General features: G+C 37.8%; 2 protein-coding genes across 3 annotated transcripts; both read left to right on the top strand.

The window, feature by feature from the left end:
• Positions 1 to 1204: 1204 nt before the first annotated feature.
• LOC135589083 (signal peptidase complex-like protein DTM1) lies at positions 1205 to 2116 on the top strand. 2 transcript variants are annotated; one of them, XM_065081390.1, is made up of 2 exons: positions 1205 to 1578; positions 1871 to 2116. In XM_065081390.1, exons 1-2 carry the CDS (start codon positions 1317 to 1319, stop codon positions 1888 to 1890), a joined length of 282 nt encoding a protein of 93 aa, XP_064937462.1. In that variant the 5' UTR covers positions 1205 to 1316; the 3' UTR covers positions 1891 to 2116. The 2 variants fall into 2 exon arrangements, with proteins under 2 accessions (XP_064937462.1, XP_064937461.1); XM_065081389.1 differs by having other exon boundaries at positions 1212 to 1567.
• An 817-nt stretch (positions 2117 to 2933) lies between these two features.
• Positions 2934 to 5265, top strand: LOC135589082 (uncharacterized). Its single transcript, XM_065081388.1, has 4 exons — positions 2934 to 3999; positions 4457 to 4549; positions 4762 to 4829; positions 4902 to 5265. Exons 1-4 carry the CDS (start codon positions 3118 to 3120, stop codon positions 5086 to 5088), a joined length of 1230 nt encoding a protein of 409 aa, XP_064937460.1. The 5' UTR covers positions 2934 to 3117; the 3' UTR covers positions 5089 to 5265.
• Positions 5266 to 10901: the final 5636 nt, after the last annotated feature.

Genomic DNA, 10901 nt, shown 5'->3' with positions numbered 1-10901 from the left:
ATTATCCTAGCATTAAGCAACGTGAAAACTAATCTCTGACCAATTATCTCAACAAAAGGATCATCGATCTGCACTCATCTATATTTGTTCATGCCTTCATTAATAACATAGCTCTCGCTTCTTACGATTACTAGCCAAGAAATGGTTAATAAATTTATCTTTACCCAAACTATTAAAAGATCAATCAATGTATCATTGGTAAATAAATGTAATATCCTTAAATGGTCCCACATTAAAATTGATATTATTATTAATTTTAGTTAAATATTTTAATTATTGATTTGGACTAAATGAAATTGATAGATTAATTATCTCATCAAGTCCGATCATGACATTTACTGTTAGAGCTACTCAAGTCAAGTAAGAAAGGACTACAAAAAAAAACTAGACACTCTCATAAAAATAAGACTTCTTTATATACCTCAATATGACCTCTGCATGATTGCACCAAGAGATAAATCAAAATATTATTGATTTAATGCTGAAATTGACTTTATGGAAGAGTGATTTAAGTGGAAGTTATGGAACTTGGTTTGCTAATCAAATATTTTTGGTTACTTAACATTAAAGTGTTATCAAGAAGCCTATTTCATATTAAGTAGAAAATTTGATAAGCCACAACATAATTAAAGAGTTATTATAATGGTTATACATGATGCTACACTCAAGCCCAAAGATTGAGAAAGGTATGACTGTGAAGGAAGCATCCTTTTTTTTCTTTTCGCTCAGTGATATGTTATTATAGGAGAGTAATTCAATTATTCATCTGCTTTCTTAACCAAACATCTCCACTTTTATATTCTATCAGAGGTTGCTTGCCGACACACTTTTTTTTTTTTGTGTGCATAGACAAACAGAAATCTAACGCGATATGCTCATATTTCTTGCTTTCTTTAAGCAGATTTCTTCATGAGAGAAATGGATAAAACGGGGATGTGGATTTTTTTTTTTCATTTATGTTGGCATGCAAAAATGCCAGCATTATGCTTCTTTTACTTTTGATATTTTAACTATCCGCAACCCCCCATCCCATCCCGTCCCATCCCATCGTTCAACAGTTTGGTTTGGTGCAGTAAATGCCTCGACAAACTAATAGGTTGTGTTGTTGGGCTCATAAATCCCAAGAATTAATTGCTAGCGGCTGTCGAGTGGCTACAAGTTACGTAGTTCACATATAGACCGAACACGTGTTCTCCATGACGCGGTCGCGGTAAGAGTCCACATCGACCCATCCTCCTTCCTCTTCTTCTTCTTCCTCTTCCTCCTCCTCTCCTTGAGCGCCGGTGCCTGCTACAGCAGCGTTCAGGACTCGCGAGATGAGGCTGGACGCGGCGCTGCAGAAGGGCATGGTGGTGATCGTGGCGGCGGTGGTCGTCGTCGGGGTCTGCACCTTCTCCCTGGAGAAGATGCTCGCCACTTACGCCGTCGGGATCGTGGGGATCGCCGGGATCCTCTTGCCGGACTGGGAGTTCTTCCATCAGGACTTCCCGCAGTGGTTCGCGTTCATGCGTGCTCGTAGAGCTACCGCCGTCGCCGCTGCCGCCGGTCGCTCTCCCGCAAGCTGGAGGTTTAGTTCTTGTAGTGATCGATCATACTTAATTCTCACCTCAAAATTTATAACTTGGATCATCTTTAGGGAGAGGATTAGTCTTGTAAATATAACTAATGCTTCTATAAAAGATTTCCGGACACTTAATTAAAAGTCTACATCGTGGGTTTAGAGTTGGAATTTTATATTTCTCTAGTAATCATTCTTTATATAATAATAATAATAATCATTTTTTATTGTCGATGTCAATTAATTTAATTGGTTAATGACTTTTTATTGGTTTATAAGAGCGCTCTTACATTTTTAGTGCTATCTATGCAGATTTCGATTGTATCGTCTGAGCTCCGCACTAATCACCCTCATCTATGCCTTTGGTCTCTTCCGGTGGTGGATGTTCGTCTCAAGCTAGACCGAGTTGTTTTCGACTTGTCTGTCTCGCTACTAAACTCACTTTTAGCTCATATCATTTGTATATTTTTTTTTCTTTTTGTACTTTTCATCGATGCATCTTTTATGTCTACGATATTCTGAAACCACTTTCTTATCAAGGAGGCACAATCTTCTCAATTATGTTCCCCCCCTCTTAAAAGAAAATTATTCTATTTTGAATGAGAAATTTTTAATGATTAAAACATCATATGTATTTCAAATATCAGAAACTAAAATCCTACAAATATCAATTACGTGTTATATTTGAAGATGGATTATTATTGTTTAACACTTAGAAGGAGTTATGGGTCAATCCGAGTCCAATATCCAAAGCCTATTTATTATAAAGCCTTGGTGTTGAGGATGAGATAATTTTAAAATATCTCTTATAAAGAGTATATCGAAAGGGCTTGTCTAATGATTAAATTAGTAAGTGAATTGAAATATTCATAAAGTAAAAAAAAAAAAAATGCACGTAAGACATTTTACAGTGGATTACTCCAATAAACATAATGCAACTTTCTATAGTGACATAACAGACGATATATTTAAACACTATTTGATCATGAGAAGGTTTATTGAACGATTATTCACTATATTTATAGTCCACGTGGCTCATATTAATGAGATAAAGAGTTTCATCAACTTATAAGATTAACTAGTGTTGAAATGATGACAACTTGATATTGATGTAGACGTGATGCTCGATCATGATGTCGATAGATAGACAGTCCATGTGTCTATAAAAAACATAATCTATTTTATTTCAAAGTAAATTTTAGAATTCATCATGCTTAAGTGGGGTTTCAATTTATTTTTAATTATATTTTAAAAATATTGATGGGTATCTACCAACCAATAATTAGTAATCATTTAAGCGTTCAATTTATTTTTTTTATTTATTTATTTAGTGATACTAGGTAGTATAGGTTGATACATAGTTTGGCATCTTGGTACTATATTTCTCCTACAAATTATCATAATAAATATCAGATTATTATTTATTCGTGTATCGTCTCTCGATCATTATATATTTACTTGAAAAGGAAACTATAAAGCAACCTCGTGAGCCAATGTAATGACAGCAAACTCATGGCTCATCCAATCACGACGCAAGTAGATGAACGGGTGACACGGAAATGGTAAGTGAAATGTTGCTCTCACAACAAACCAGTTGCGGTCGACATCCCCGCTTCGCTCGCACTACCTGGGCTGACGATGTCATGCTCTTCGTGACGTCATTCTTGGAATGTGAATTCCTGGCCCCTGCCTTCGACGAGGCAGGGGAGCCTCGCGGGCCTCGCTTGCAACCAACGGTCAAAAAACTTCCAACGGGACCAATTGAAGAACCAACCTCCCCCGACTGGACACGGAGGTCCAACGCAACCGAGGGGATGCCGCGGTGGCTCAGCTTCACCGTCTTCCGGGACCGGTGTCACCGCCGCGCCTTCCTCGCTGCCGGCCTCCGTCCCTCCGCCACAGCCCTCGCGGACGGCGCCACGGTCCATTGTTGGGTCCCCGCCCGCCCGGACCCCTCTCGCTCCCCGCTCCTCCTTCTCCACGGCTTCGGCGCCACCGCCATTTGGCAGTGGTCCGCACACCTACGCCCCCTCCTCGGAGCCGGATTCGACCTCTACGTCCCCGATCTTCTCTTCTTCGGCGTCTCCGCCGCGCCCGGTCCCGACAGGTCCGAATCATACCAGGCCCAATGCATCATGGCCGCCATGGAGGCAGCCGGCGTTCGGCGATTCGGCCTCGTGGGGGTGAGCTACGGCGGGTTTGTGGCTTATCGGATGGCGGCGATGTACCCGACGGCGGTGGAACGGGTGGTGCTCTGCTGCGCCGGCGTGTGCCTTGAGGAGCGCGACCTTGCGGCGGGGCTTTTCGTCGTGTCGGACTTGCGGGAGGCGATAGAGATCCTGCTGCCCCAGCGGCCGGAAAAACTGCGGCAGCTCGTCCGACTGTCCTTCGTCCGGCCGCAGCTCGTGATGCCGTCCGTCTTCCTCCGGGATTACATACAGGTGGGTAGTTCGATAACGAATGTCTCTGCATTCGTTCTGGAATAACTTCAAGACATCGTTTGCTTTCTTGAGAAGTAGAAGACAAAAATTTGGCTCATGACCTCAAAATTTGGCTGCATCCACTAAACTTTTTAATGTATCCACGTACTGGAGATTAGTTTATGTCTGAAAACAGTGATTTAAATATCATTAGATTCTAACCTATGACAGAATTGGGACCAAAAAATGAAGAACACAAACCTTGAGAACATTTTGTTGGGATGAACTGAAGTTATACTGATCGTGCAGCTTAGCATTATTGCTTCAAATACCTATTTGTTAGGATGAACAAACTTAGCATTGTTCATTGTTCTTCATATAGATATCGGACACTTCTTCCTAAGAATTCATTTGAACGATGTAGGTAATTAATTATATAAACTTACTTTTGATGGCTTGTCTTTGTCTCCTCTGGCAGGTGATGTGCAAAGATTATGTGAAAGAGAAGACAGAGTTGATCCAAGCCGTATTCAATGAAAGGAAACATTCGGACCTTCCAAAGATAAACCAGGTGATTCTAATATCTCATGCCATTAATATCTTACATTTTATTGCCAATTTTCTTATTTTCTTTGACAGATTCCACAAAGAATGCTATTTGAAAGGGTAAAACTTATATCTGCAACTTGGGTTAATGGAAAAGTCATCACTGTGAAAAGAGCAAGTACCTTTTTTTTATGGCATTAAGGTTTTTGTCCTAAAGTCATTTGCTTCTCTGTGCAGCCAACCTTGATATTTTGGGGCGAGCAAGATCAGATTTTTCCATTAGAATTGGGTCACAGATTACAGAGGTCTGTAAATTGTAGAATGAGTAAAGTTCGTTTCCCTAAACATTTCATTTGACCGTAATCTAAAATCTGCAGGCATTTAGGGGATAATTCTCAATTGGCAGTCATCAGCAATGCTGGGCATGCCGTGAATCTTGAGAAGCCTAAAGAGCTTTGTGAGCATATAATTGCATTCTTTCTTGATTCTCCCCAGGGAAGTCACAACGGCCAGGACGTACCATCTCCAAACTCTCAGAAAAACATAAATTTCAATCAGGATTAATAATTCTGACAAAAGAATTTTCAAAATTTGAGGCTTGAACTTTATTATCCAAATTCTCTTCTGCTGCTTTAAGATTTATACGAAGAACATGTCTGACAATTGAGAATGCTTTTTCGTATAAATCTTGACCTTAAAACTTTGATATAAATGCCATGAGTGATTTGACTTTTCCAATAATTCTTGTTTGAGAAGTTGTTCATTTCCTTTATTTTTGCAAAACTTGGCATCTGAAATCCAGTGGAGAATATATATAATATATATATATATATATATATATATATATATATATACTTTGCTGGTTTGATTTTAAACTTACAGTGCTTCCTAAAAAGTCATGGATACAATCTAGTCAACAATGTAAGAAAATTACTTATTCTACTTTGTTTGAATTGTGCAGAGTGATCATATGGTAATAATCTTGGTAGGAGTCGTACCATCATATTATATGCTCTGCAAACTGTTTTTATTTCATTATCCATTGCGACACTTGGTGTGTTATATGTTAGATTTTTTATTACAAAGTGTTAATAACCAAAGTATATAAAAGTTGTCTCGTTTCCTCTTATAGTTTCTATGGCTGACTTGGTTAACCTTCCAATTCGTCAAAAATTGTGCTAGACAAATTATCAGACTGGACAGATAAAACCTAGAACTAGCTAACTGTTGTATAGAAAATAATAGAGAAAATAAGAAAGAGTATTAAGAGAAGGCGATGAAGGAGACGAGGAAGATGAAATAACAAGTAGAACAAATGTCAACTAGGCATCCTGATTAAACAAATAAAATTCTAATTAGAACCACACGATTCTGTGTTTTCTTTCCGACATGAGCGGGGACAAGGAATTTGTTGTGAGAAAAAAAACTAGCCTGCTGGTGTTTTTGATGTAACCTAATCAGGATTCATAAATAAGATAAAATTCTGAAATTTAATTCTTGTTTTTTTTTTTCTACACAGCTACCTCTCCTGTTGAAGGAAAACTAAGATTAAATTTGGTACTCAAAATAAATATTTTACTATAAAAGAAAGTAGTTCACAAACCGAGTTTTAGAGTGGTTCGGTCAACGTGACTTATATCCACTGTCGGATTCCTCCTCCGACGAGGTCATCGGCATCCACTAAAGGCCTTCTTTCAATATGTAAAGACAGAATACCTCTTTGCAGTACTTTCTCCTTTTTTCGGGTTTAGGAGATGAATCCTTACAAGTCTCACTCCTCTTTCTTGGATGGTTACAAGCCTAAGAGATGGAGGAAAACTCTAACTTTTACAGTAGTTTAAGACTCAAGAATTCAAGATTAAGCCAATAGATTTCGTACCCTTTCGTACAGAAAAGGATGAGATTTTATAGGCCCCAATGGCTTCAAAAATGGAGCCAAAAAGTGTCTAATCCCAGATTTTCGGGGTCTTGGTGGTACCATCGTCATTATTGGGCGGTACGACCGCTTGACACATGACACTAGGGGGTACTCCTACTTAGTCTGGGCGATACCACTGCCTGACAGGGGCGGTACTACCGTTGGTAGTTATCAATAACTGTCGGTGGTACCACCGCCCAGAAATACTAGGGGGCACTACTTTCCAGGTGGTGCCACCGCCGGCTAGGAATTCAGGGGATGATTGGGCTATTCAATCTGGCCCAAATCAACCCTATTAAGGGCCCAGTTGGCCCCTAATTAAGTAGTGGGATTACTTCCTAATCTTAACTTAATTTACGTTCTAATTACGATAATTAAGACATGATCACAGTTCTTCTTATTCTAGTGCGTCAATTGCTCTTCTAGCGAACTTCCGGCGAACATCCGACGAACTCTCAGTAATACTCCGGCGGACTCTCAGCAAGCTCCTGGACTTTACGACGATCTTCTTGGCAAGTTCCGACGAGTTTCTATGGTAAGCTCCTAGACTTTTCGGTTGGTTCCTATAGAACTTCCGATGAACGTCCGGACTTCCGTCGAACTCTCGAACTCCCAATGAGATCTCGATCTTGACTCTGGCACAACACCTACTTTATGTTTTACTGCCATCGTAGTTAATCCTGTACACTTTTCTCAACATATAGATTAGATCAAACAAATTACAATTGACTTCATCATCAAAATCCGAGATTCAATAATCTCCCCATTTTTGATGATGACAATCAATTGATGACGGAGTTAATCTTAACTCCCCCTATCTATATGCCATACTTGAAAAAAGACATTCTTGAATTCAAGGCCTTGAATTCAAGAATCAAACCGATAAGTTAAATTCATTAAACTTATCAATATGCATATCATGATTCCTATCATGATCTAACATTCTCAAAATGATGTCAAGGCATGATATCCATTCTCAAGTTTGATATTTCAAATATGAAAGATGACAAAGATAGCAATTCATCATTCTAAGGTAAGATATCAATTGCAAAATAGTAAGTTAAGCTCTAGATATCTTATCAAATTTTATCAAGCAACCATTTCAAGTATATATGATGAAATATATTGTATACCTTTATCATTAATTTACCACATTTTGGTATTATTTCTCCCCCATTGTCATCAACAAAAAGGAGAACGATTCAACAATGCAAGTGTGGTAAAAATTAATGCCATATTTTAATTTGTATACCAATCATATTTCAAGCATTCATGATATGGTATCATTCAAAAGTTCTCGACGTTAAAAGTTATAAACATTAAAAAGATTTAACTTCTCCCCTTTTATTTTTCATTAAAACTTCGCATGAAGAAGGAAAGTAAGGAGGAAAATCCATTGAGAACCAACTTTGAATGAAGTTAAAAATGATAAAAGAGTTTCATTAAATTATGCTTCAATTTTCACAAGGATCAAGATATTCATGTGAAATCAAATCCTCATTCTTGCAAGGGTTCATCTCATACAAAAAAATTTATAAAAATTCTTCCTTTATTAAGAAAGAATTCATGTGAAAGAATCCTTTATTAAGAAAGAATTCATACGAAGGACAAAAGAAATTCCATGAATAAACCTTCGTAATGAGAGGAGTATCACATCAAATCCATTTCTCATTAAAAATTCACAAAAGATAAATCTGTGAGAGATGCATTTGTCAATTAATTCTATGTATAAAAAATCATTAAGTGACGGAGCAAGGGTATGAAGTAAACTTGATACCAAGAAAGATAAAAAATGAAATAGGTTCATGAAAGCTCCATTCAAGAAATACATTAAGTGAAAGATAGTCCGGAAAAGATATATATCAAATTCATGCATTCAGACAAATTAACATTCATAACTCAGCAAATGATCATAATACATCAAGTCATAGATACCAACAGTTAAATGTATCAAGGAATTTATCCATTCAAAAGATATATCAAGTCTAATTCTTAGAGTGATATATTCATTAAAGTAAGCTCAGAATTTAACCATCAAGGTAGTTAGGGCAGAATTTTACTATCAAAGTAAGTAATATTTTAGGCATCAAAGCACAGCATTGTGATAGTCAAAGTAAGTAGCATTTTAAATTTACAACATTAAGGTAAACAACATAGGATTACAACATAACAAAGAGGAATTGTGTCCACTTCTCTCCAAATACATACATAGCTTATTCAGGTGGTGGAAAATTAATATATCTGAACAAAGTATTAAACTATTGATGAATGTGCTACAACTCAGTTAAGATTTGATTTTGGTATTGTTCAAGTCGATCTTATCGTTGTTCAAAATGATCCATCCGAGTCCTTATATCATAGATAGATAAGGGAGGTGCTTGCTCTACTAGAGGTGATTCCTCAAAGGGACCAATTGAAGGAGATTGATTACCCTTAAATATTGGTGTTTTGGGTTCTGGTTCAGGTTGGAGGGGATCAGTCCTTCTAGGCATTTTAGTCCATATACCATTTCTGAATGTACATCTCATCCATCAAAGTAGATTTTTATTTATTATACTAAATCCGTCTAGTTTTATAACTTCTTCGTCGGGTGGAATAACAATATCATAGGCATGGAGTAATCTTGTGATTAAGCCACCATATAGAAGCATCATGTCTTTTTTTGATATTTCAATCATGTTTTGTTGGATTAGGTAACCAAAATAATTGTTATGCCCCTTCATAATCCAATACATGGTATCTAGTTCCATTTGGCTTACTTCATCATGATGATATTGCTTTGAGAGAATGATACTTATCAGGATATGATGAAGTATTTTGGTGCTTAAAGGTAGTAAATGTTCATAGCTTTTTGGAAGTATCGTTAAATTAGGATTGCCAAAAATTATTCCTAAGGCATCAATGTAAGTGGTCCCAACTATTTTATCATCCCATTGTCCTCTAAAATAACATCCTCTTTCTTTTATCGGGATTCCTATGATATCGCAAATTGGTCTATCCGTAATGGATATATAATGTCCTAATAGATATGTAGATACCCTTTCTTCTTCATCTACATGTAAATTATTGTAAAATAGCCTAATAAGTCTAGGGTAGATAGGTTAACTTATTTAAAGAATTGGGAGAATGTCTAGATTTGCAAACCATTGAATAGGTTCCAAATCACTTAATTCGTCTAAATCAATATATTTTCCCTTATGAACATGTCTAGATTCTATGGATGAAAATTTTAGGGCATGTTGATTAGAATCGAAAATTAGGGAGTCATAATTTTCTTCTAATGTCCTCTTCCCTTTATCCCTAGAGGATCTTCTAGAACCCATAAAGACCGATATTATGAAGATAGATAATGAGCAAGAGTAGATAATATAAAAGAAAAATCAATATCATTTAGAGAATACCTTAGTTGTGATCTTCAAGAGGATGCAGGAGATTGATCTTTGATCTAGTAGGAAATAGGGATTTTTTTTTTTGGGCAGCTAGAGGGAGAGAATGGTGTTCAAAGGGGGTTTGGAGCTATTTGGGGGAGTGGAGAATGAGTTGGGGTCGGTTCTACCATCGGCCCTAGCTTGGATTTATAAAGGGGTAGATTGTGGGCGGTGGCACCGTTGGCTGGGCGGTGCTACCACCTACAACACTTGTTTGCTGGTGGCACTACCGCCAGCTGGGCGGTGCTAGTGCCTATAACAGGTTCCAACTGGGCGGTGCTATCGCCAGCTGGGGTGGTGCCACCGCCTACAGGTAGTGAACACTACTCACAAAATTTACTCATTCACATTCATATCAAAATGTAACATAAGGGGAGTGGATTCATGTCAACACACAAATGCATACCACACGTGCACGATTCATATTAACTTAATGATTCATCACAACGATTCATATCTAAACCTCATATAGAACTCGTAAATGCTAGTCATAGGTGCCCAACAAGCCAATCACGTGAGTGATGGCACGTGTGACTTGATACAGAATCTTTTTTGCTTATTATATTTTGGCGTATATCACTTTATAACTATTGCATAAATGCATATATATTGTGATGTCCTTGGATTTGTGCAATGGGAATCGGATCGTGATGAGATCACGATAATGAGATCGATTCACCTTTAAACACATATCCTAAATAATCCCGGTCATATGTTACTCGAGAGGGACATCGTGATAACCGGATAGACTGGTGTGCTGTATACCCGTCCATATGATGGATGCAGCTGGTCTCATAGCTGCTCGTGTAGGGACACTAGGGATACAGTACAGGTGCTCATTGGAGAATGAGTTCACTGATTGATCCGCTTACGGAATGCTGGATGGTTGATGATGCCTTATTGTCAGACAACGATTCCGTAGTCCTAGTGGTGTATCTGGTTCTTAGACTTGAGACACCAAGGATGTCCTGTATGAGTGCTCCACTCTTTGATACCAGACTTATAGGTTTGGCTGTTCCCAAATCTAGTAC

This window comes from Musa acuminata, chromosome BXJ1-8, assembly GCF_036884655.1.
Source record: "Musa acuminata AAA Group cultivar baxijiao chromosome BXJ1-8, Cavendish_Baxijiao_AAA, whole genome shotgun sequence".
Taxonomy (NCBI): Eukaryota; Viridiplantae; Streptophyta; class Magnoliopsida; order Zingiberales; family Musaceae; genus Musa; species Musa acuminata.
The sequence above is the reverse complement of the archived record's forward strand: the minus strand, read 5'-3'. Positions and strand labels throughout refer to the sequence as shown.